At 43.2% G+C, this 27,894-nt stretch overlaps 1 protein-coding gene across 1 annotated transcript in view; it reads left to right on the forward strand.

Moving 5' to 3' along the window:
* LOC142657912 (uncharacterized) overlaps positions 1–26,834 on the forward strand; it is a 28,951-nt gene extending 2,117 nt beyond the window's left edge. The window contains exon 2 of the mRNA XM_075833443.1: positions 24,248–26,834. Within this exon, the coding sequence (XP_075689558.1) occupies positions 24,249–25,157 (909 nt within the window). The 5' untranslated portion in view covers position 24,248 and the 3' untranslated portion in view covers positions 25,158–26,834. The remainder of the gene's footprint in view (positions 1–24,247) is intronic.
* Positions 26,835–27,894: the final 1,060 nt, after the last annotated feature.

Consider the following 27,894-nt stretch of genomic DNA (forward strand, 5'->3'; position numbering starts at 1 on the left):
CTCGCGATCATGTACTCATATTTATAATTTGTTAATTATCTACGTGACAGATAACTTGTTCTATGGGTTATGGGTAGGGATTCCATTCCTAAATGCAAAGTCCCAACTCCGGAGCTATATATACAGGAAATCTTGAGGTTTTTGTAATGAATGTAGACCATGAGTTCCAGTATGTAGGCAAGAGTGGACATTCCCGGAATACATGTAACAATGTCCGTAGCTGTCCACAACCTCTCCAACATCTAGGGCTTTCTGTTGGGAACATGTTGGATAATTTATACGGCATGTAGTACCACCGATAAAGCATTTTTAGATAGGTTTCACAGTGATTCACACATGAGGTACTTTCTAAAAATATAGAATGCGCCTTACCCCACTGGTCATTTGTATATGTCATGTTTCATTCTTTAGGCCATTTAGCTATATGCGGTCTAATTTGTAGATTGTTGGAGTCTAAGAGAATATTATAGAACAATCTTATTTCGTTTTGAGTTGTGTTCCTTTTATTTAGAAAAATATAAAAAAATTATTTGTGTAAACCATATACTGATTGAAGAGTTAAGAAGCTTTTCATGGCCCCGTTTTCCTACTTGTGCTCGGGCCATGTGTGTATGTGTGTCACGATGCGGGGTGTGGACCCACTGGGCCGTACCAAGTGGCAGATAGGCAGCTGGCCAACCAGGTACAATACAATGTCTATAGTCCAGAATAGGTACCGGTGGCAATGTAGACCGTAGCGGTGATTCAGGCTTAAAGAGGCTCTGTCACCAGATTTTGCAACCCCTATCTCCTATTGCAGCAGATCGGCGCTGCAATGTAGATAAGAGTACCGTTTGTTTTTGTTTTTTTTAAACGAGCATTTTTGGCCAAGTTATTACCATTTTTATATTTATGTAAATGAGGCTTTCTAAAGTACAACTGGGCGTGTATTGTGTGTACATCTGGGCGTTTTTACTTCTTTTACTAGCTGGGCGTTGTGAATAGAATTTTATGATGCTGACGAATCCGCATCATCCACTTCTATTCAGAACGCCCAGCTTCTGGCAGTGCACAGACACAGTGTGTACTCGAGAGATCACGCTGTGACGTCACTTCCTGCCCCAGGTCCTGCATCGTGTCGGACGAGCGAGGACACATCGGCACCAGAGGCTACAGTTGATTCTGCAGTAGCATCAGCGTTTGCAGGTAAGTAGCTACATCGACTTACCTGCAAACGCCGATGCTGCTGCAGAATCAAATGTAGCCTCTGGTGCCGATGTGTCCTCGCTCGTCCGACACGATGCAGGACCTGGGGCAGGAAGTGAGTGACGTCACAGCGTGATCTCTCGAGAACACGCTGTGTGTCTGTGCACTGCCAGAAGCTGGGCGTTGTGAAGAGAAGTGGATGATGCTGATTCGTCAGCATCATTCACTTCTATTCACAACGCCCAGCTAGTAAAAGAAGTAAAAACGCCCAGATGTACACACACCATACACGCCCAGTTGTACTTTAGAAAGCCTCATTTACATAAATATAAAAATGGTCATAACTTGGCCAAAAATGCTCGTTTAAAAAAAAAAAAAAACGTTACTCTTATCTACATTGCATCGCCGATCTGCTGCAATAGGAGATAGGGGTTGCAAAATCTGGTGACAGAGCCTCTTTAACCCCTTAATGACCGGGCCATTTTGCACGTTAATGACCAAGGATTATTTTTTGTTTTTTCACGGTCGCATTCCAAGAGTCGTAACTCTTTTTTTATTCTGTCTACATAGCCGTATAAGGGCTTGTTTTTTGCGGGACGAGTTGTATTTTGTAACTGTACCATTTTTAGATGCTTATAATATATTGATTAACTTTTATTAACTTTATTTTAGGAGAGAATTGAAAATAAGCAGCTATTCCAGCATTAATTTTCACGTTATAAATTTACGCCGTTTACTAAGCAGCATAAATAACATGTTAACTTTATTCTATGGGTCGGCACGATTACAGGGATACCAAATATGTAACGGTTTTATATGTTTTTTATACGTTTGCACAATAAAAACCCTTTTAGAAAAAAATTACTTGTTTTTGCATCGCCGCATTCCAAGAGCCGTAACGTTTTTATTTTTCCGTCGATGTGGCCGTACGTGGGCTTGATTTTTGCGGGACAATGTGTAGTTTTTATTAGTACTATTTTGGGGTACATAGGACTTATAGATTAACTTTTATTTTATTTTTTATGGGGGGAATGGGAGAAAAGAAAGAATTTTGACGTTGTTTTTTGCGTTTTCTTTGGACGCCGTTCATCCGGTGGTTTAATTAATATGTTCATTTTATTGGTCAAGTTGTTACGATCGCGGGGATACCATATATGTGTATGTGTGATTTGTTTTGACCGTTTTACTAAATAAAACCACTTTTTGGGCCAAAAAAGTAGTTTTTTTTTACTTTGACTGTAATTATTATTATTTTTTTTTCACAAACTTTATTTAACTGTTTTACATTTTTTTTTTTTAGTCCCACCAGGGGACTTCACTATGCGATCTGCCGATCGCATATATAATGCTTTGGTATACTTCGTATACCAAAGCATTATTGCCTGTCAGTGTAAAACTGACAGGCAACCTGTTAGGTCATGCCTCCGGCATCGCCTAACAGGCAGATGCTGAAGGCAGACCTGGGGGTCTTTGTTAGACCCCCGGCTGTCATGGAAACCCGACGGCGACCCGCGATTTGTTTGCGGGGGCGCCGATCGGGTGACAGAGGGAGCTCCCCCCTCTGTCAAACACATTAAATGCCGCTGTCACTATTGACAGCGGCATTTAATGGGTTAAACTGCCGGAATCGGCGCGCGCTTCGATTCCGGCAGTTGCAGCAGGAGCCAGGCTGTGTATAACAGCCGAGCTCCTGCCGCTGATCGCGTGGGTACAGTCTCAGTACCCGCGCCATCACAGGACGGATATATCCGTCCTCCTGCGCGAACTAGCAGCTGCTGAGGACGGATATATCCGTCCTTCGGCGTTAAGGAGTTAAGATAAGGCTTCGGCAGCGGACAGACACCCGGTGGGTGTAACACAGCAGATGCAGCGGAAGAAACAGCTCGACTTCAACTCTAGATGGCACAGAGGCACAGGATACAGGGTACAGGCAGTAGGAACGGGTAACACTGGGAACTAGAAAACACTAGGAGACCATTTGCAAGACAAACTTTAGGTATACAACAACGCTAAGGCAATGATCAAGGGGGCAGAGCCCTTTTTATAGTCCACCAGCATTCTGGACTGATTGCAGATTACCTGCAATTGTGCGCGCACTGGCCCTTTATGGCCTTGCGTGCGCGCGCGCCCTTCGGGACACAGTCTCTGAAGCAGGAAGTGAGTGGCGGCGTCTCCCAGGAGGAAGATGCCGCCGAGAACTCACATGTCCATGGCCGCAGCCGTCAGAGGGTAAGTCAGAACGACGGGCCGTGGCCATAGTCGTTACAGTGTGTATATGTATGTATGTGTAATTGAGTGTGTGTGTGTGTGTATATATATATATATATATATATATATATATATATATATATATATATATATATATATATATATGTGTGTGTACAGTTAGGTCCAGAATTATTTGGACAGTGACACAAGTTTTGGCATTTTAGCTGTTTACCAAAACATATTGAATATACAATTATATAATCAATATTGGCTTAAAGTGCAGATTCTCCGCTTTATTTTGAGGGTATTCACATCCTAATTTGAGGAAGGGTTTAGGAATTACAGCTCTTTAATATGTAGCTGCCTCTCTTTTTTTAAGGGACCATAGGTAATTGGATAATTATCTAAAAAGCTATTTAATGGGCTGCATGGGCTATTCCCTCGTTAATCCATCATCAATTAAGTAGGTAAAAGGTCTGTCGTTGATTTCAGGTGTGGCATTTTCATTTGGAAGCTGTTGCTGTGAACCCACAACATGAGGTCAAAGGAGCTCTCAATGCAAGTGAAACAGACCATCGTTAGGCTGAAAAAAACTGAAGAAATCCATCAGAGAGAGAGCACAAATGTTAGGAGCGGCCAAATCAACAGTTTGGTACATTCTTGGAAAGAAAAAAAAGAGCGCACTGGTGATCTTGTGAACTCCAAAAGGCCTGGACGTCGACGGAACACAGCAGTGGTGGATGATGATAGAAAACCCTTCACAACATCCACCCAAGTGAAGAACACTCTCCTAGAGGTAGGTGTATCATCGAAGTCTACCATAAAGAGAAGACTTCATGAGAGCAAATACAAACGACAAGGTGCAAACCATTAATCAGCCTCAAAAATAGAAAGGCCAGATTAGACTTTGCCAAACAACATGTTCTGGAACAGCTTTCTTTGGACAGATGAAATGAAGATCAACCTGTACCAGAATGATGGGAATAAAAAAGTATGGAGAAGGCTTGGAACGGCTCATGATCCAAAGCACACCACATCCTCTGTAAACCGTGGTGGATGCAGTGTGATGGCATGGGCATGCATGGCTGCTAAAGACACTGGGTCACTAGTGTTTATTGATGATGTGACTGAAGACAGAAGCAGCCGGATGAATTCTCAAGTGTTCAGGGATATACTTTCTGCTCAGATTCAACCAAATGCAGCATGGGGACGTTTCTTCACAATACAGATGGACAATGACTCAAAACATACTGAGAAAGCAACCCAGTTGTTTTTTTATGCAAAGAAGAGGAATATTTTGCAAATGGCCAAGTCAATCACCAGATCTCAACCTGATCGTGCTGCTGTTCAATGGCTTAACCTAGTTCGCGCAGGAGGACGGATATATCCGTCCTGTAATCGTGCGGGTACTGACACTGTACCCGCGTGATCAGCGGCAGGAGCATGGCTGTTATACACAGCCTGGCTCCTGCTGCAACTGCCGGAATCGAAGCGTGCTCCGATTCCGGCAGTTTAACCCATTAAATGCCGCTGTTAATAGTGACAGCGGCATCTAATGTGTTTGACAGAGGGAGGGAGCTCCCTCTGTCACCCCATCGGCGCCCCCGCAAAGAAATCGCGGGTCGCCGTCGGGTTTCCATGACAGCGGGGGTCTAACAAAGACCCCCAGGTCTGTCTTCAGCATCTGCCTGTTAGGCGATGACGGAGGCATGACCTAACAGATTGCCTGTCAGTTTTACACTGACAGGCAATAATGCTTTGGTATACTAAGTATACCAAAGCATTATATATGCGATCAGCAGATCGCATAGTGAAGTCCCCTGGTGGGACTAAAAAAATAAATTTCAATCAGTTAAATAAAGTTGGTGAAAGAAAAAAAAAAAAATTACTGTGAAAATCAAATAAAACTACTTTTTTTGCCCAAAAAGTGGTTTTATTTAGTAAAAGTGTCAAAACAAATCACACACATACATATATGGTATCCCCGCGATCGTAACATCTTGATGTAAAGGATCTGCCAAACACAACTTCTGTGTCGACGCCCATAGGTAATCAGTCTGTACCTGCTTCTATGTCTGTGAGACTGACTCCATCTTCCACCACCCAGGATGGCAGGCTTAGGAGTGGGAGAGCCCATCACAGCCTGGCCAGACTGAGCTAGCTCCCGCCCTCTGTCTATTTATACTTGCCTTTCCTGTTCCTCCTTTGCTTGTGATTCTTCTCTGTTGGTTTCCTGGCCCTGCTGCAGCTTCTTGAACTACTGATCCTCTGCTTGTGATTGACCTTGGCTTTTCTGACCACTCTTCTGCTCTGCGTATTTGTACCTCGCTCATCCCTGGTTTGACTCGGCTCGTTCACCTCACTTGTTGCTCACGGTGTTCCCGTGGCAACTTCCCCATTTCCCTGGCTTCTTTGTACCCTTGTCTGTTTTTCTGTCGTGCACCTATTGAGTGTAGGGACCGTCGCCCAGTTGTACCCCGTCGCCTAGGGCGGGTTGTTGCAAGTAGGCAGGGACTGAGTGGCGGGTAGATTAGGGCTCACTTGTCTGTTTCCCTACCCCGACATTACACTTGAACAATAAAATTAACACATTAATTAAACCGCCGGATGAACGGCGTCCAAAAAAACCGCAAATAAACAACGGCAAAATTCGCTCTTTTCTCCCATTCCCCCCATAAAAAATTAAATTAAAATAAATCTATAAGTCCTATGTACCCCAAAATAGTACTAATGAAAACTACACATTGGCCCGCAAAAATCAAGCCCACGTACGGCCACATTGACGGAAAAATAAAAACGTTACGTCTCTTGGAATGCGGCGATGCAAAAACAAGTAATTTTTTTCTAAAAGGCTTTTTATTGTGCAAACGTAGGAAAACATATAAAACCTTTACATATTTGGTATCCCCGTAATCGTGCCGACCCATAGAATAAAGTTAACATGTTATTTACGCTGCATAGTAAACGGCTTAAATTTATAATGTGAAAATCAATGCTGGAATAGCTGCTTATTTTCAATACTCTCCTAAAATAAAGTTAATAAAAGTTAATCAATATATTATAAGCATCTAAAAATGGTACAATTACAAAATACAACTCGTCCCGCAAAAAACAAGCCCTTATATGGCTATGTCGACGGAATAAAAAAAAAGTTACGACTCTTGGAATGCGACCGTGAAAAAACAAAAAATAATCCTTGGTCATTAACGTGCAAAATGGCCCGGTCATTAAGGGGTTAAAGGGAATGTGTCGCTAGATTTTTGAAAAATTTTTTTGTTATTATTTACACTACCGTTCAAAAGTTTAGGGTCACTTAGAAATTTCCTTATTTTTGAAAGAAAAGCACAGTTTTTTTCAATGAAGATAACATTAAATTAATCAGAAATACACTCTATACATTGTTAATGTGCTAAATGACTATTCTAGCTGCAAACGTCTGGTTTTTAATGCAGCATTTACATAGGTGTATAGAGGCCCATTTCCAGCAACCATCACTACAGTGTTCTAATGGTACATTGTGTTTGCTAACTGTGTTAGAAGGCTAATGAATGATTTGAAAACACTTGTGCAATTATGTTAGCACCGCTGTAAACTGTTTTGCTGTTTAGAGGAGCTATAAAACTGACCTTCCTTTGAGCTAGTTAAGAATCTGGAGCATTACATTTGTGGGTTCGATTTAAACTCTCAAAATGGCTAGAAAAAGAGAGCTTTCATATGAAACTCGACAGTCTATTCTTGGTCTTAGAAATGAAGGCTATTCCATGCGAGAAATTGCCAAGAAACTGAAGATTACCTACAACGGTGTGTACTACTACCTTCAGAGGACAGGACACACAGGCTCTAACCAGAGTAGAAAGAGAAGTGGGAGGCCCCGCTGCACAACTGAGCAACAAGACAAGTACATTAGAGTCTCTAGTTTGAGAAATAGACGCCTCACAGGTCCTGAACTGGCAGCTTCATTAAATAGTACCCGCAAAACGCCAGTGTCAACGTCTACAGTGAAGAGGCGACTCCGGGATGCTGGCCTTCAGGGCAGAGTGGCAAAGAAAAAGCCATATCTGAGACTGGCTAATAAAAGGAAAAGATTAATATGGGCAAAAGCACACAGACATTGGACAGAGGAAGATTGGAAAAAAGTGTTATGGACAGACGAATCGAAGTTTGAGGTGTTTGGATCACACAGAAGAACATTTGTGAGACGCAGAACAACAGAAAAGATAATGGAAGAGTGCCTGACGCCATCTGTCAAGCATGGTGGAGGTAATGTGATGGTCTGGCGTTGCTTTGGTGCTGGTAAAGTGGGAGATTTGTACAAGGTAAAAGGGATTTTGAATAAGGAAGGCTGTCACTCCATTTTGCAACACCATGCCATACCCTGTGGACAGCGCTTGATTGGAGCTAATTTCATTCTACAACAGGACAATGACCCAAAGCACACCTCCAAATTATGCAAGAACTATTTAGGGAAGAAGCAGGCAGCTGGTATTCTATCTGTAATGTAGTGGCCAGCGCAGTCACCAGATCTCAACCCCATAGAGCTGTTGTGGGAGCAGCTTGACCGTATGGTACGCAAGAAGTGCCCATCAAGCCAATCCAACTTGTGGGAGGGGCTTCTGGAAGCATGGGGTGAAATTTCTCCCGATTACCTCAGCAAATTAACAGCTAGAATGCCAAAGGTCTGCAATGCTGTAATTGGTGCAAATGGAGCATTCTTTGACGAAAGCAAAGTTTGAAGGAGAAAATTATTATTTCAAATAAAAATCATTATTTCTAACCTTGTCAATGTCTTGACTATATTTTCTAGTCATTTTGCAACTCAATTGATAAATATAAGGCCTCATTCACACGACAGGATCCGAGTGTCGGCCGGGAAAATCGGCCTTTTTTGGCTGATTTTCCCAGCCGGTTTGCATCCATTCCGTTCCGGGCAGAGTTGCCGTTTTTACCGGCCGATTTGGACCCGATTTGCATCTGTTTTTTTTCCCTGTCCGTTTTAAAATCGGATGAATTTCATTTAAATTTGTTGTCACACACAGCACTTTGTAGATAATGCCACAGCCCCCCTGGTAGGTAATGCCACCCAGCCCCCTGTTGGTGATGCCACATAGCCCCCTGTAGGTGATGCCACCAAGTCCCCTGTAGGTGATGCCACCAAGTCCCCTGTAGGTGATGCCACCAAGTCCCCTGTAGGTGATGCCACCAAGTCCCCTGTAGGTGATGCCACCAAGCCACCTGTAGGTGATGCCACCAAGCCACCTGTAGGTGATGCCACCAAGCCACCTGTAGGCGATGCCACACAGCCACCTGTAGGCGATGCCACACAGCCACCTGTAGGCGATGCCACACAGCCACCTGTAGGCGATGCCACCTGTAGGCGATGCCACACAGCCACCTGTAGGCGATGCCACACAGCCCCCTGTAGGCGATGCCACACAGCCCCCTGTAGGCGATGCCACATCCCCCTGTAGGCGATGCCACACAGCCCCCTGTATGTGATGCCACCCTGCCCCCTGCAGGTGATGCCACCCTGCCCTTTGTAGTTGATGCCACCACCCTGCCCCCTGTAGGTGATGCCACCCTGCCCCCTGTAGGTGATGCCACCCTGCCCCCTGTAGGTGATGCCACCAAGTCCCCTGTAGGTGATGCCACCCAGCCACCTGTAGGTGATGCCACCAAGTCCCCTGTAGGTGATGCCACCAAGTCCCCTGTAGGTGATGCCACCCAGCCACCTGTAGGCGATGCCACCCAGCCACCTGTAGGCGATGCCACCCAGCCACCTGTAGGCGATGCCACCCAGCCACCTGTAGGCGATGCCACCCAGCCACCTGTAGGCGATGCCACCCAGCCACCTGTAGGCGATGCCACCTGTAGGCGATGCCACACAGCCCCCTGTAGGCGATGCCACCCTGCCCCCTGCAGGTGATGCCACCCTGCCCTTTGTAGTTGATGCCACCACCCTGCCCCCTGTAGGTGATGCCACCCTGCCCCCTGTAGGTGATGCCACCCTGCCCCCTGTAGGTGATGCCACACAGCCCCCTGTAGGTTGCACCCACCCCACCCCCCCCCCCTTCCAGGAGAAGTCACTGACTTCAATGTCCATATATGGACAGTGTATTCTCTGACTTCTCCTGAAGAGGAATTCCCTGCCACAGGTCGGGAATTCCGCTTCAGAAGTGAGTGACGTCACTGTTTCCATATATGGACAGTGTAGTCACTCACTTCTCCTGTAGCGGAATCCCCGGCCATAGAGTCGGGGATTCCGCTGCAGAAGTGAGTGACTTCGCTGTGTCCATATATGGACAGTGTAGTCACTCACTTCTCCTGTAGCGGAATCCCCGGCCATAGAGTCGGGGATTCCGCTGCAGAAGTGCGTGACTTTGCTGTGTCCATATATGGACAGTGTAGTCATGCACTTCTCCTGTAGCGGCATCCCCGGCCATAGAGTCGGAGATTCCGCTGCAGAAGTGCGTGACTTCGCTGTGTCCATATATGGATAGTGTAGTCACGCACTTCTCCTGTAGCGGAATCCCCAATCCCCGGCGGGGATTGGGGATTCCGACTCCTACAGCGAGCAATAAAAGACCCTCCTCCTCCTCACATGCACTCTGAGCTGTGAGGAGGAGGAGAGAGAGTGCGCGAGCGACGGTAGACCCGGCCATCACTCGGGACACATTTCGGTGATGGCCGTGTATTACCCGGCCCCATAGACTTCTATGGGAGCCGGGCGGCCGGGCACCCAGCCGAAAATAGAGCACCCAACCGAAATCGGTTGTGTGAATAGCCCCATTAGGGGTCTATTATTCCTAATGCAGCCGGGTGCCGGCCGATTTATGAACGGCCGGCACCCGGCCGGGAAACCCTGTCGTGTGAATCCCGCCTTAGTGTGAGTTTTCATGGAAAACACAAAATTGTCTGGGTGACCCCATACTTTTGAACGGTAGTGTAAGTGATTACAGGTTGTTTTAATTTTTAAAATTTTTTCACAAGTCAGGAAATATTATAAATTAGATTCTAATTTATAACATTTCCATGTGCTGGTCACTAGAGGGAGCAGTTCCCAAAATTGCAGCATGGTCAATGTGGTAAAGCAACCTCATTGCTTTATGCTGCAAATTTGTGGTAGACACACTCGCTCTAGTGTCCTCACACAATCCCCCCTCCCTTATTCTGGCTAGTGCCAGGAGAAGGAGGGGTTTGAATCTTCAAACCTCCTACACTGTGTGCCGTCATTTTCTGAGTGACTGCACAGTGTAGGAGGATTAGAGACAGTGGTAATCAGACAGTATAACACGAACATAATACACACATCACATACACAAACATAACTTGCCTGCTGCCGCCTCCGCTCCTATTCCTTGCGTCTTCGCTTCCTTGAAAATATGTCCGGAAGCCACGGCCGGAAGTCGTCATCTTACTGTCCGGCAGCGGCTTCCGGTCCACATGAAAATGGTGCTGGATTTCACTTTGCTAACGAGCTTCGCTTTGGTCTGTGTGGGAGCGGCACAAGTGGCGTTCGCACACAGACGGCGTACGCTGCAGAGAATGGAACGGCTCCCGCTCGCATTCTCTATGGGGATGTATGTGCCGCATTCCATCTCTGTATGTGTCGTTAATAGACACATACAGAGATGAAAAAAAATGGCAGCCCCCATAGAGAAGTAAAAGTAGGTAAAAAGTATAACACACATAAAATTTATGTTCATATCATACTAAAAGCAATATGATAAAAAAAAAATAATCATTATTCATGACCCCTTCCCTTTAAGACAAAACTTAACCCCTTCGCGCTCAGGTCAGTACTATTACGTTGCGCTAAGTACATCGTTCGCGCTCAGGTCAGTAATAGTACTGACCTGAGTAAACACGGCGCCATTTAATCCCGGCGCGTGCTTGAGCTGTGATAACTGCTGTTTCTGACAGCACGCTATCACAGCTTAGTGTGCAGGGACCGATCGCGGTGGTCCCCGCCGATTAACCCCTTAGAAGCCGCGTTCAATAGCGATCGCGGCTTCTTAGGGGTTAAGCTGCCATCGCCGGCCTGCTACACGATAGCGGGCCGTGATGGCTACTATGGCAACCAGAATCCTAACAATGGACTCTGGCTACGCCATCGACGGAAGCCTAGTGGGTCCCGACAAAATCCGGACCCACTATGCTTGCTGTCAGCGAACAGCTGACAGCTCTAATACACTGCACTACGTATGTAGTGCAGTGTATTAGAATAGCGATCAGAGCCTCCTGCCCTCATGTCCCCTAGTGGGACAAAGTAAAAAAAGTGTGAAAAAGTAAAAAAAAGTTGTGTAAAAATAAGAAAATAACAGATTTAAAAGTAATAAAAGTAAAAGTCCCCCTTTTTCCCTTATCAGTCCTTTATTATTAATAAAAATATATAAATAAACTATACATAATTGGTATCGCCGCGTCCGTAACGTCCTGAACTACAAAACGATGTCGTTATTTATCCCGCGCGGTGAAAGCCGTAAGAGAAAATAATAATAAACCGTACCACAATCACAATTCTTTGGTCACTTCACCTCCCAAAAAATGGAATAAAAAGAGATCAAAAAGTCGCATGTACCTAAAAATGGTACTGATCGAAACTACAGTTCGTTACACAAAAAATAAGTCCTCGCACGACTTTCCTGATGGAAAAATAAAACAGTTCTGGCTCTTAGAATAAGGTAACACAAAAAATAAATTATATTTTACAAAATGTATTTTATTGTGCAAACGCCATAAGACATAAAATAAAACTATAAACATCTGGTATCGCCGTAATCGTATCGCCCCGCAGAATAAAGTGAATATGTCATTTATAGCGCACGGTGAACGCTGTAAAAAAAATTGAATAAAAAACAATAGTAAAATTGCTGTTTTTTTAGTCACCACGCCACCTAAAATTAGAATAAAAACTGATCAAAAAGTCGCATGCACCCCAAGAAAACTACAATGGATTCCTCAAGGTCTCTAGTTTCCAAAAAGGGGTCACTTTTGGGGGGTTTCCACTGTTTTAGCACCACAAGACCTCTTCAAACCGGACATGGTGCCTAATAAATTAAATTAATTAAATGTCACCTCTACTTTGCTCTAAATTCCTGTGAAACACCTAAAGGGTTAATAAACTTTTTAAATGCTGTTGTGAATACTTTGAGGGGTCTAGTTTCTGAAATGGGGTGTTTGATAAGGGTGTCTAATATATAGGCCCCTCAAAGCAACTTCAGAACTGAACTGTAACCTAAAAAATAAAATAAAAATGAGGCAATACTTCGCTTCTTACATTATACTCATAATGAGCCGTGCCCACCTCGAGATGACCCCAGTTTTGACCATTTGTATAAACGGAGACCCCTATTAGACCATTTCAGTGCGCGGTTTTCCAAGCATTCACCCCTGAGAAGTGTATTTCTATAGATGAATCCGTGGTACATTTGAAAGGGAGGCTTCAATTCCGCGAGTACCTGCGGGGTAAGAGGGCAAGGTATGGCGTGAAGATGTATAAGCTGTGCGAGAGTGCATCAGGGTATACCTACAGATTTACGATATATAAAGGGAAGGACACCAGTACTCAGCCCCCAGAATGCCCCCCCTTACTGGGAGTTAATACAAAAATTGTGTGGGATTTTGTGCACCCACTGCTGGACCAGGGTTACCACCTCTACCTGGATAATTTTTATACCAGCGTCCCACTCTTCAACTGCCTCGCTTCCAGAAGTCCTGCGGCATGCGGCACTGCTAGAAGAAACCTGAGAGGCCTCCCTAAGACTCTGCTTGGGCAAACACTCAGAAGGGGTGAGAGCAGGGCACAATCTAGCAGCAACATATTGTGTGTCAAGTACAAGACCAGGGAGATGCCACACCAGTACCCATGTACCTGTACGAGGTACCAGTACAGGGACCCCCAAACTAGACTGCATCCTGGACTACAATAGGTACATGGGAGGGGTGGACTTGTCAGATCAAGTCCTGAAGCCTTACAGTACTTCTGGAAGCGGGGCCACAGGCATCGTACCAGGGCAACACTTTTTAGGAGAAGTTCCCCAAACTGGCAAGAAGGGAAAAAGTCAAAAGAGGTGCAGAGTCTGCTATAAGAGGGGGATAAGGAAGGACACAATATATCAATGTGACGCGTGTCCCGAAAAACCAGAGCTCTGTATGAAAGAGTGTTTTAAAATTTATCATCCATCCCTTTATTTTTAATTTAACCCAGTTTTACTCGCTCTGATCCACTTCGCACAGCTTACCCCTCCTCATCTTTCCCCTCTGAGCCCTGCTGCGTGCCCAGGCAGCTGATAACAGCCACATGTAGGGTATTGCCGTATCCGGGAGAGCCAACATTACAGTTTATGAGGTGTATATCTCCGGTGGCGCATGCTGGGCACAATATATCGGACACTGAATTGGCATATATGTATAGAAAATTGCAAATTTCACTCTGCACCAACTGCTGCACATTATCTTTTACACAATACCTGTGGGGTCAAAATGCTCACTACACCTCTAGATGAATGCCTTAAGGGGTGTAGATTTTAAAACAGGGTCACTTCTTGGGGGTTTCAACTGTACTGGTACCTCAGGGGCTTCTGCGTACAAGACTTAGCACCAGAAAAGCTCCAGTAGGCCAAATGGTGGTCCTTTCCTTCTGAGCCCTGCCGTGTGCCCAGGCAGCTAATAACAGCCACATGTAGGGTATTGCCGTACCCGGGAGAGCCCACATTACAGTTTATGGGGTGTATGTCTCCGGTGGCACATGCTGGGCACAATATATCGGACACTGACATGGCATATATATAGAAAATTGCAAATCTCACTCTGCACCATCTGCTGCGCATTATCTTTTACACAATACCTGTGGGGTCAAAATGCTCACTACACCTCTAGATGAATTCCTTAAGGGGTGTCGTTTTTAAAACGGGGTCACTTCTCGGGGGTTTCAACTGTACTGATACCTCAGGGGCTTCTGCACACACGACTTAGCACCAGAAAATTCCCAGTAGGCCACATGGTGGTCCTTTCCTTCTGAGCCCTCCCATGGGCCCAAACTGCAGTTTATCACCACAAATAGGGTATTGCCACACTCAGGACAAATTGGGCAACAAAATGCGGTATTTTATTCCTTGTGAAAATAAGAAATTTTGAGCCAAAACTACATCTTATTGGAAAAAAGTTTTTTTTTTTTTAAATTCACAGCCCAATTCAAATAAGTTCTGTGAAAAAACTGTGGGGTCTAAATGGTCACAACACCCATAAATAAATTCCTTGAGGGGTTTTGTTTCCAAAATGGGGTCACTTTTGGTGGGTTTCGATTGCTTTGATACCTCTGAGGCTCTGCAAATGCGACATGGCACCCGAAAACCAATCCAGCAAAATCTGGACTCCTAAGAACACATAGCGCTCCTTTCCTTCTGAGGCCTCCCATGGGCCCAAACAGCAGTTTATCACCACAAATGGGGTATTGCCGCACTCAGGACAAATTGGGCAACAAAATGGGGCATTTTGTTCCCTGTGAAAATAAGAAATTCTGATCAAAAATGACATCTTATTGGAAAAATTGTCATTCTTTTAATTTCACAGCCCAATTCAAATACGCGCTGTGAAAAAACTACGGCGTCAAAATGGTAACAATAACCATAAATTAATTCCTTGAGGGCTGCAGTTTCAAAAATGGGGTCAGTTTTGGGGGATTCCTACTGTTTTGGCACCTCAACACCTCTCCAAACCTGGCATGCTGCCTAAAATATATGCTAATAAAAAAGCACCACCAAAATGCACTAGGTGCTTCTTTGCTTCTGGGGCTTGTGTTTTAGTCCACGAGCGCACTAGAGCCACATGTGGGACATTTCTAAAAACTGAAGAATCTGGACAATACATATTTAGTTGTGTTTCTCTGGTAAAACCTTCTTTGTTACAGAAAAAAAATAGAATAAAATTGAAATTCAGAAAGAAAAATGAAATTTGCAAATTTCACCTCCACTTTGCTTTAATTCCTGTGAAATGCCTGAAGGGTTAAAAAACTTTCTAAATGCTGTTTTGAATACTTTGAGGGGTCTAGTTTTTAAAATGGGGTGCTTTATGGGGGTTTCTAATACATAGGCCCCACAAAGCCTCTTCAGAACTGAACAGGTACCTTAAAAAAAAGGCTTTTTAAATTTTCTTAAAAATATGAGAAATTGCTGTTTATGTTCTAAGCCTTGTAACGTCCAAGAAAAATAAAATAATGTTCAAAAAACGATGCCAATCTAAAGTAGACATATGGGAAATGTGAACTAGTAACTATTTTGGGTGGTATAACCGTCTGTTTTTCAAGCAGATGCATTTAAATTCTGAAAAATTCTATTTTTTTCTAAATTTTCTCTAAATTTTGCAATTTTTCTCAAATAAAGACTGAATATATCGACCAAATTTTACCATGAACATGAAGCCCAAAGTGTCACGAGAAAACAATCTCGGAATCGCTTGGAAAGGTATAAGCATTCCGACGTTATTACCACATAAAGTGAAATATGTCAGATTTGAAAAATTGGCTCTGAGCCTTAAGGCCCAAAATAGGCTGCGTCCTTAAGGGGTTAAAGAGGCTCTGTCACCAGATTTTGCAACCCCGATCTGCTATTGCAGCAGATCGGCGCTGCAATGTAGATTACAGTAACGTTTTTATTTTTAAAAAACGAGCATTTTTGGCCAAGTTATGACCATTTTCGTATTTATGCAAATGAGGCTTGCAAAAGTACAACTGGGCGTGTTGAAAAGTAAAAGTACAACTGGGCGTGTATTATGTGCGTACATCGGGGCGTGTTTACTACTTTTACTAGCTGGGCGTTGTGTATAGAAGTATCATCCACTTCTCTTCACAACGCCCAGCTCCTGGCAGTGCAGATCTGTGACGTCACTCACAGGTCCTGCATCGTGTCGGCACCAGAGGCTACAGTTGATTCTGCAGCAGCATCAGCATTTGCAGGTAAGTAGCTACATGGACTTACCTGCAAACGCCGATGCTGCTGCAGAATCATCTGTAGCCTCTGGTGCCGATGTGTCCTCGCTCGTCTGACACGATGCAGGACCTGTGAGTGACGACACAGCATGATCTCTTGAGAACACGCTGTGTCTGCACTGCCAGAAGCTGGGCGTTCTGAAGAGAAGTGGATGATACTTCTATACACAACGCCCAGCTAGTAAAAGTAGTAAACACGCCCCGATGTACGCACATAATACACGCCCAGTTGTACTTTTACTTTTAAACACGCCCACTTGTACTTTTGCAAGCCTCATTTGCATAAATACAAAAATGGTCATAACTTGGCCAAAAATGCTCGTTTTTTAAAAATAAAAACATTACTGTAATCTACATTGCAGCGCCGATCTGCTGCAATAGCAGATAGGGGCTGCAAAATCTGGTGACAGAGCCTCTTTAAGGCAGAAAGACCCACAAATAAGCAACAACTGAGGACAGCTGCAGTAAAGGCCTGACAAAGCATCACAAAAGAGGAAACCCAGCGTTTGGTGATGTCCATGGGTTCCAGACTTCAGGCAGTCATTGCCTGCAAAGGATTCTCTACAGGGTTTAAAAAAAAAAAAAAACATTTTATTTATGGTAATGTTAATTTGTCCAATTACTTTTGAGCCCCTGAAATGAGGAGGCTGTGCAGAAAAATGGTTGCAATTCATAAACGTTTCACAGGATATTTTTGTTCAACCTCTTGAATTAAACCTGAAAGTCTTCACTTCAATTGCATCTCAGTTGTTTCATTTCAAATCCAATGTGGTGGCATTCAGAGCCCAAATCATGAAGATCGTGTCACTGTCCAAATAATTCTAGACCTAACTGTATGTATGTATGTATATATATATATATATATATATATATATAAATATGTGTGTGTGTGTGTGTGTGTGTGTATATATATATATATATATATGACGATGAGTCATGTCGTCATGAAGGAAGACTTTGCTACTAGACTTCCGATCCACCGCCCGCGCTGTAAAAATGGTTTAAAATCTCATAATCAGCGCAACATGGGACCAGAATGTATATTGCTGGGTATACTCACATACTGCAGTGCGTACACTGCTAATACTTTTCACTCCCCACATAACCCCTTCAATCATTGAATTCAGGTGTTTCATTCAATCCCATTGCCACAGATGTATAAAATCCAGCCCTTAGTCATTCAGTCTATCTGTACTAACGTTTGTGAGCGAGAATGGTTCGTTCTACAGAGATTACTGAATTCCAACGTGGTACCATAATAGGATGCCACAGTTACAAGTCAGTCCGTGAAATTTCTTCCTCCTAGATATTCCACAATTAATGGTGGGTTTATATGGGCATAACAAAAGCGGATCGACGATATAATAAGTCGATTTGCGCTCATTGACAGGCCCTTTTCACACAGACCTATGCTTTACTGTATTGGGATGAATGATCATTAATATGATAGTTCGGTACCCATCAGTTTGCATCATTGTCGGCAGCACATCCCCTGTTTATACGGGTAGTTGTGCTGCCGACAACAATAATTTTACAGGCTGCATAAAAGATGTGATCAACCGGATGATCAAGCGTTTGTCCGCTGCCCTGTTTACATTGGCCAATAATCCGGAACAAGCGTTCATTAGAACGCTCGTTTGGCCGATTATTGGCCAGTGTAATAAGGCCTGTGTGAGTGGTATTATTGCAAAGTGAAAGTGTTCAGGAACCACAGCAGCTCAGTCACAAAGTGGTAGACCACGTAAAGTTACAGAGCGGAGTCGCTGAGTGCTGAGGCGCCTAGTGCAGAAATGTCGCCAATACTCTACTGACTCAATAACTGCGAAGTTCCAAACCTCCTCTGACATTAACATCCGCACAAAAACCTGTGTGCCGGGAGCTTCATGGCATGGGCTTCCATGGCCGAGCCGCTGCATGCAAGCCTTACATCACCAAGCGCAATGCCAAGCGTCGGACACAGTGGTGTAAATCAGCCGCCACTGGACTCTGGAGCAGTGGAAACGTGTTCTGTGGAGTGATGAATCACTCTTTATCTGGCTGTCTGATGGATGAGTCTGGGTTTGGCAAATGCCAGGAGTACGTTACCTGCCTGACTGCATTGTGCCAACTGTAAAGTTTGGTGGAGGAGGGATAATGCTAAGGGGTTGTTTTTCAGGGGTTGGCCTAGGCCCCTTGGTTCCAGTGAAGGGAAATCTTAATGCTTCAGCATATCAAAACCTTTTGAACAATTGTACGCTTCCAACTTTGAGGGAAGAGTTTGTTTTATCCTATTGGCTGCAGCTCTCATATGGGACAAAACATCCGCTCGAGAGGCCGACCGGTACTTGTCGCTACGGAAAACCAGGGGAGGGTGAGTATGGTATTTGTTTTTATTTTTTTAATGTCCTCTTTTACTTTCTGTGTATAATGGCTGCCATTTTGCAGATTTAGGCCCCATGCACACGACCGTAAATAAAAAAAACTACGTGATTGTGGACCACAATACAGTCCGCCATTATGGACCTGCCCGGTTCTATTAGCCATTGACACCTTTCCGTATCGCTTTGGAAGAGTGTCCGTGCCGTAGAACCGTGCCGGGAAATATGGAGCATGTCCTACTTTTAATTTTTTTTGGGCTGTGCTCCCATACTTTGTATGGGAGCACAGCACGAAAATGCGGCCCGCGGGTTTTGCCGGCCATGCCTGCAATCGCGGGCCGTGATTACGGGCACGGCCGTGAGCATGAGGCCTAATGTGGCGCGAATTTCAAATGTTTTGGATTTCAGCTAATCTAATTTTTGGGAAGTTTGGACTAAATTCAATTTGTGCTGAATTAGTTCACTCATCTCTAACTTGAACTAAGGGCCTGCTACACTCCTCAGTTTGTTTTGTATCCTTTCAGCTTGAGTTGGCCTCTGTGATTCACGTGAGAGAAACTCTGTCAGTCTATTAAATGAGTCTTTCACAAGACAGGCCAACAGGAGCCGAAGGGGCACTGTACCCTAAGGGTCAATGCACACAATGCTTATTAAGTGCTGCAAAACCACAGTGTAATACAGCACCAGCATAGTCAATGAGTTTCCAGGAAATCTCATGTACACGCTGCAGTATTTTCTGCACATAAATTGACCTGCGGTGCGGATTTTAAAATCTGCAGCGTGTCCATTTATCTTGCGTTGCCTGCGTACGAATTGTATCTGCCTAGTGCACAGGAAAATCGCACCAAAATTCGCAGCATGAAAATGCGCCGAAAAACGCATCGAAAAGTAAAAGCCATGCCAAAAAACGCACGATTAGGCGCAGTTTTTACCTGCGAATTTCCTGCTTATCCCTTTTGGATATGCCATAAACATCTCAGGTGGTAATAATCCCTTAACCTTTTTTGTTGTCAGGGGTTTCAGCATAACGTTCACACTTTTGACATACACAAATAAAACCTGAATTATAAAATAAAATCATATTCTACCCCAAACCCATATATTTTCTGAAAGTAAATGCCTATCACATTGTGAAAATGCCCCCCCCCCCCAGCAGTTTATACTCATGGACACCTTAAAGGGGTTTTCCCACCAGGGACATTTATGATGTATCCACAGGATATGTCAAATGTCAGATAAATACGGGTCCCACCTATCTCTAGAACGGAGCCCCCTAAACCCTGTTCTGCCGCTCTGTGTTGTGGCAGAACCAGGTGAATTCCGACCATAAAGAAGGAAACCGCGTAGCTCGTTGAGCTACGCTGTTTCCCTAAGTCACATAGTAGTAAATGGCAGTTATGGAAGCAGTGTAGCATGCGAGCTACGCTGTTTCTGTAACTACCATTCAGTTCTATGGGACTTAGGGAAACCGCGTAGCTCAGTGAGCTACGTTGTTTCCGTAATTCATGGTCCGAAATCACACGCTTCTGCCGCAACACAGAGCGGCAGAACGAGGTTTAGGGGGCCTCGTTCTAGAGATAGGTGGGACCCGTATTTATCTGACATTTGACATATCCTGTGGATACCTCATAAATGTCCCTGGTGGGAAAACCCCTTTTAATGAAATTTTAATATCCGACCATAGTGTTTTGTAAAAATGCATACACATTCACATTTGTGTATAAAAGTCTGACCCAAGCAGAGCCCTGGAAGGACAGCACTTCCTAAAAATGAATGTTCATACATGCCGCTTCTGCCTGTATCTACATCATCGCAAAATCCTAAAATTAAAGTAAAGAAGCTAAACATTTGAGTCAACAGAGGAAATTAGATGTGCAGCTGCTCGTCTTCTCACCCCTTCAGTAGAAACCCCCCCCCCCCCCAAAAAAAAAACGTCACGTCCTCTCTTATTGGCAAGGCCTCAAAAGCACGTCCGTTATTTTCTTCAGTGTGCTATCAGGGTTTTTTTTTAACGGATAGTACACTGACCCATTCATTTCTATGGGGTCATGCACGCATCCGTTTTTTTTTGTTTTTTTTTTGCAGATCCGTGTATCCGTTCATCAAGTTTTAGAACAGGTCCTATTTCTGTCCATTTTTGTGGATCAGTCTCGGACATTCTATTCATTGATCCGTTTAAAGAACGGAACGCACACGGAACCCGTGTGTGGTCCGTGTTTTGCAGATCTGTGATTTGCAGCCATATAAGGGTATGTTCACACAGAGATTTTTCCTTCAGGAATTTTGAGGCAGATTTTGCCCTGACTGCACTTTCTTTGCCGTGTTTTTCGGCCGCAGACATTTAGCGCCGCGGGCAAAAAAACGCTAAAGGGCCACGAATGTGTGCTTGAAACCTAAGGAGGTGGGGGTCACTGGAGGCTCTACAGGGGAGATCTGACAGTAAGGACTTATTTACACTAACGTGTTTCACGTCCGTGATATGCGCATGAAAATCACGGGCGTCGCACGGACCTATGTAACTCAATGGGGCCGTTCAGACAGTCTGTGATTTTTACGCAGCGTGTCTGCTGCGTAAAACTCACGACATGTCCTATACTTGAGCGTGTTTTGCGCATCACGCACCCATTGAAGTCAATGGGTGCGTGAAAATCACGCGCAGCACATGGACGCACTTCCGTGTGCTGCGCGTGATTCGCGCAACAGTAGATCAAGAAATAAAGGGAAAAATAAAACCATATTCTTAATTTCTTTTTCTAAACCTCAAAACCGCGTGTCATAAGGATGGCATATGCGTGAAAATCACGCAGCCACGCAGCAAACACTGATGACACACGGAACTGCAACGCGCAAAAAACGTTCGTGTGAATTTCGCCTAACAGGTTGTGATCTTACTTGCAGGTCAGAGCAGGAAAAACCTGTTTTGCATTAATTAAATAAAATAGATTTTTGTAACATGAACCTGGGTCTATCTGTTTGTGGCTTTGTAGGTGGTATCTATTAAGTGCTTTGTGTGTAATTTGAACAAATGTGTTGGAAAGATTATTACAGGCAACTTACTAACGTAAAAGTTAGGGTATGTTCACACGGCACATGAAAAGGGAAAACCGCCTCTGATTTTTAGCCGTTTTGTATGCATGATGCGTTTTTTACGGCTGTTTTTGGAGCTGTTTTTCTATTGAGACCATGAAGAACGGCTCCAAAAACGGCACAAGAAGTAAAAAACCGCCCCGTGGGAACGAAACAACGTTTTTCCAATTGAAATCAATAGGCAGATTTTTTTGGAGGCGTTCAGCCCCCCGTATTTTTAGCCGTTTTTCGTGCCTTGTTAGCTTAGCTTTTTGTCTCGACCACAAGCCGCTCCCATCCTTAAAATGGCTGCTTGAGGGTATGCTATCATTTACTGTTCGTAGCGCAGCAATCAGCAATTTATGGCAAATCCTACTGATCACATTTTGAAGAACTCCTGTTTATGGTTTACTTTATATAGTTTTGACTATAGTTCACTGTGTATTAGAAATATCTGGTTTGTTTTCCCTAGTATAATTGAATTTATCACTGGTTCATATCATTAGGGATATGTGCTTTGAATAGTTAGCGATATCGCTGTATTTGTTTCAAAATACAACCTGCCAATGTTAAACAACTATGCAGATTGCAATAATATTTGGTTCAAGTGCAAATGCACTTACATTGCCACTATAGAGTCTGCGACTTACTAGATAGCTGAGGTATGTATACAAAAAGCCTATACTTTGTTGCAACCGGATACAATGCTGATGTTGGATACTGGATTTTTGTTTTGGATTTCTCTATTTTTGTATTTTTATTGATAATTTATGTTTTTTTGTTGTTTTATCCAAATAATCCAACATTAATCCGGATGTAGGCTTTGAATACCACCAGGGGTGGTCACCCCGTTGGTATATTAGTTTAGCCTAGTAGATGCACTTAGGGTACGTTCACTGTCTGCTGCACCTGTAATGGTTATACTAGGACTAGCTGGCTACGCTGTGTGAGGATGTTAACCAGTATGTTATTTACTTGTTCAGCTGCTAGCTACTTAGCCCTTATAAGGGCTGATGCCTCGTATCAGTCAGTCACAGAAATTGCCCTACGCGTTTCATTGCTGTAAATGGTGTATGCCGCAATTCATCAGGGGCTTGCAGTTGGTAAGTATTATTTATTTATTAAATTCTTAGCGTGCAATGCATAGAGAGGCATTCAATCATGCCCTACGTCAGTTTCGTTTGCTAGCCGCCAGCAATTGCGGCAGACACCATTTACAGCTTGGAAACGCGTAGGGCAATTTCCAGCTAGTCCTAGTATAACCATTACAGGTGCAGCAGACAGTGAACGTACCCTAAGTGCATGTACTAGGCTAAACTAATATACCAACGGGGTGACCACCCCTGGTGGTAGTCAAAGCCTACATCGGGATTAATGTTGGATTATTTGGATAAACAACAAAAAAACATAAAATATCAATAAAAATACAAAAATAGAGACATCCAAAACAAAAATCCAGTATCCAACATCAGCATTGTATCCGGTTGAAACAAAGTATAGGCTTTTTGTATACATACCTCAGCTATCTAGTAAGTCACAGACTCTATAGTGGCAATGTAAGTGCATTTGCACTTGAACCAAATATTATTGCAATCTGCATAGTTGTTTAACATTGGCAGGTTGTATTTTGAATCAAATACAGTGATATCGCTACCTTTTTTATATCGTTTGTTTTTTTTGTTTTTTTTGGCTACTATGCACTGCACAGCAACACCACCAGGGGGAGCTCATTACATAAATCTTTCTACAGCTCTCATACAACGCATGTGTAAGTTCCCCCTATTGGATGATGCTGGCAGAAAGCATCAAATCATTGTTCCTGGAGGAATGGGGGAGGACAGAGTATAGGGGGAAGTATGTATAGGGAACATGACTTCTTCGGCAAAGTGTTCCTCAGGAATACATTGGCCAAGCTTTATTTCACTTTATTTCAGCTTGTTTTTTCTCGGTGGGGGGGGGGGGGTGTGCAGGTAGAAGATGCTGCTACTCTTAAGCAGCCCTCCATGCACCACCTCTGCATCGTGTGTCTCCTTGCTGATTGGAGCAGGTGCCTGTCACACATTTACGGCCTATGTTCATTAGACCACAGCACCCACTCAATAAGTAAAACCAGCTGCTTAGACCCAGTGTTGGGGAGTTGCAGATAAAATTTAAAGTGTTATTAAATTATGAAATTGCGCCCCTTCCCCCATTCTGGAGTTCTAATGGCGCCCTAGACTAGTGCCTACTACTCGTCTTGGCCCTGAGGTGTAAACCTTTGGTTCACTCCGCTCCTAATGTGCTCATTGTGTTTAGCTTTCCCTTTCTGCCCTGCACTTCTCGTAGAGATTAGAGGACCTTTAGACGCACACTTTACTAAAAAAAATTGCTATAATGTATATTTCTGTCCTCCTTTTAATAATAATGTGAATCTGAGTAATACAACTGTTATATTCTTTATTTACAGCATGCCGTCGTGCATCGTGAATGGATGCAACAGCTCCTGGAAGATTAAAGATCCTGACTTAGTTCTGCATTCCTTTCCGAGGGATATAAATATAATTAAAAGATGGCTGCTAGAGACACCGCAGGACTTTGGAGACGTAGATGCCATGTGTCAAAAAATTTACCTTAGTGCAAAAGGAGCCTTTCGTATCTGCTCCAAACACTTTAATATTGACTGTTACGAAGTCAGAGGAACAACTCGTTGTTTGAAAAAGAATGCTCTACCTACCATATTTCCATCAGAATCCTGTGCTAATAAAACCTCAAAATCTAAAAGTGGCAAAAAAGATGAAAAACCAATATGCAGCTTTGCAGGCATTGAACGGTTTGATCATTTATATGCACGATCACCGACTCTTTTATGTCCTAGTACAATATCGGTGTCCATTGCTTCCGATGTGATCGATGTGGATTCTGAACAAAGCTGTTCAGAAGAAACCGCTGTGACGGTTATAGAATTACCTATACATCAGTCTACTAGAGAGTATCGTGGCAGAGGATTCATAAGGAAGGGCACCCGAACAAGCCATACTCGATCCATTGGTACTATGACTGATTATTTCCCAGGTCAAGTTCATAAGTCTACCCAAACGGATCCAGTGTTTGGCACAAAAAACAAGAAAGTAATGGCCAATATTTCTAAGTCGAATAAATCACTCGGCATACAATGTCACGTGGTAGAAGAAGCAATACGTGGCACACTCATAAGCAGCAGGTCTCCTATGACTTCTGAAAATAACCTTAACCAAGAGTCACCAAATGTTTATTCATCAAAAACACCACAGATATGGATTGCACCCATACCTTCAAAATCCAGGCGGGTTATTTGCAGGCAATTGGAAAGACAACATCCAATATTTTATATGATATAGAAAGGGGTTTTCTTCATGTCGCAGCAGAGTGGACAGTTTGAGGACTAACATTTTGATCCTGTATTTGGAAGCAAAGATGGCGGAAGACCGACCACAGAGGACTGTAATGTGTAGACCGCAGAGAATCGGAAAAATCACTCCAGTAACCTAGATAAAAAATAATGTGAGCGGCAAATAGAGAGTAACGTCTGTAATGGAAACACACTTCCAAGAAAAAATGAGCTACAACTTTGAGAATGCAGTACAAATCTCTTAGGGCTCATTCAGACGAGCGTGTTCCTCGTCCGTGTGCTGTGCGTTGAAATAACTGACGGCACACAGCCCCGTTTTAATGGGGCTATTCAGATATGCGTGTTTTCGCGCAGCGTGTTTCCGTTGCTTGCTTGGACGTGAAAAACGCATGACACACGCAAAGCACACTGATGCCAATACGCAACAGGCGTAAACGCTGCATTTTTTTACGCGTGCAAATCGGACTCGCTCGTCTGAATGTAGCCTTATTTCTTAGTCCATGATTTGATCAATCTAACTTGCATGCACACAAGCTCACATTTGCGTCATTTTTTTTTGTGCATCATGGTCTTTGTACGTGTTGGAAAGTGTTATTTGTTTTTAGCCCGTGTTAGTACTTCCACTGTTGGTTCGCTTTGGAGTAAAAAATAGGCCTGTAACTAGGGAAAAATTACTAATAAACATTTATTATCTATTTGAGCAACAGTCTAAAGCCAGTACTCCGCATGGAGCTGCATATTTCTAAAAGTACCATGGCTTCCCAACACACATCCGTGTTCACACGGCTATCAAAAAATAAAGCTGTATGGGTATGTGCGCACACAAAATAAAAATGTCTCAAAATACGGAGCTGTTTTCAAGGGAAAAATTCTCCTGATTTTTTTTAGACTTTTTTTTAAATCAAAGTTGCGTTTTTGCTGCGTTTTTAATGGTCATTTTTGGAGCTGTTTTTCTATAGAGTATAGAACACGGCTCCAAAAACTTCTGAAGAAGTGACATGCATTTCTTTTTCACGGCCGTTTTTTTACGCAGCCGTTTTGAAAAATCGCCACGTAAAAAACGCCCCGTCGGAACCCGAACGCCGTTTTCCCATTGAAATCAATGGGCAGATGTTTGGAGGCATTCTGCTCCGTGTGAACATACCCTAAGGGTGTAGCCACACATGGCGTATTTGCCTTTGTCTTTCTGTAGCGTCAAAATATGCTGCGGAAACTGTACATTGTCCAATAGGAAAAATATTACACAATTCAGGCAGGTTTCTCAATTTCTTGCATTGCAAAATATTTTTCCAATATTTTTATATTGTAAAGGCAAATACGCCTTATATGAGGCGGGCATCCATGGGAAATTGGAAACTTTTTGGCCGATGTCAGGGTAGTTCTGTTTGACGTTATACAATGCTAATGAAGCTGAAACATTTCTTGTTAATTAAACAAAGACTGTCACAGGATATTCCTCTTTAACCCCTTCAGGACTGAGCCTGTTTTGGCCTTCAGGGCGAAGCCGATTTTTCAAATCTGACATGTCACTTTATGTGGTAATAACTCGAACGCTTTTACCTATCTAAGCGATTCTGAGATTGTTTTCTCGTGACATATTGTACTTTATGTTAGTGAAAAAATGTGGTCAATAAATTCAATATTTATTTGTAAAAAAACACCAAGATTTAGAGAAAATGTGCAAAAATTTGTATTTTTCTAAATTTAAATGTATCTACTTGTAAAACAGACAGTAAAACCACACAAAATACTTACTAGTTTATATTTCCCAAATGTCTACTTTATGTTTGCATAATTTTTTGAACGTCCTTTTATTTTTCTAGGATGTTACAAGGCTTAGAAATTTAGCAGCAATTTGTCATATTTTCAAGAAAATTTCAAAAGGCTATTTTTTCAGGGACCAGTTCAGTTCTGAAGTGGCTTTGAGGGCCTTATATATTAGAAAGTCCCCATAAATCACCCCATTTTGAAAACTGCTCCCCTCAAAGTATTCAAAACAGCATTCAGAAAGTGTTTTAACCCTTTAGGCGTTTCACAGGAATTAAAGCAATGTAGAGGCGAAATTTACAAATTTCATTTTTCTTTTGCCAAAATTCATTTGTAATACATTTATTTATGTGCCACGGAAGGTTTTACCAAAGAAACACAACTCAATATTTATTGCCCAGATTCTGCAGTTTTTAGAAATATCCCACATGTGGCCCATGTGCGCTAATGGACTGAAACACTGGCCCCAGAAGCAAAGGAGCACCTAGAGGATTTTGGGACTTCATTTTTTTAGAATATATTTTAGGCACCATGTCAGGTTTGAATAGGTCTTGTGGTGCCAAAACAGTAAAGACCCCCCAAAAGAGATTCCCATTTTGGAAACTACACCCCTCAAGGAATTTATCTATGGGTATAGTTAGCATTTTGAACCCACAGTTTTTTTGCTAAATTTATTTGAATTAGTATGTGAAGATGAAAATCTACTTTTTTTTCTGAAAAAAACATAAAAATTTGTAATTTTTACAAGGAATAAAGTACAAAAAACGCCCCAACATATGTAAAGCAATTTCTTCCGATTATAGAAATACCCCTTATGTGGTGGTAAACTGCTGTTTGGATTCACAGCAGGGCTCAGAAGGGAAGGAGCGCCTTTTGGATTTCTGATTTTGCTGTAATAGTTTTCAGTGCCGTGTCGCGTTTACAATGCACTGGAGGAACCAAAATAGTGGGAACCCCCC

The sequence above is a fragment of the Rhinoderma darwinii genome, chromosome 7, assembly GCF_050947455.1.
Source record: "Rhinoderma darwinii isolate aRhiDar2 chromosome 7, aRhiDar2.hap1, whole genome shotgun sequence".
Classification (NCBI taxonomy): Eukaryota; Metazoa; Chordata; class Amphibia; order Anura; family Rhinodermatidae; genus Rhinoderma; species Rhinoderma darwinii.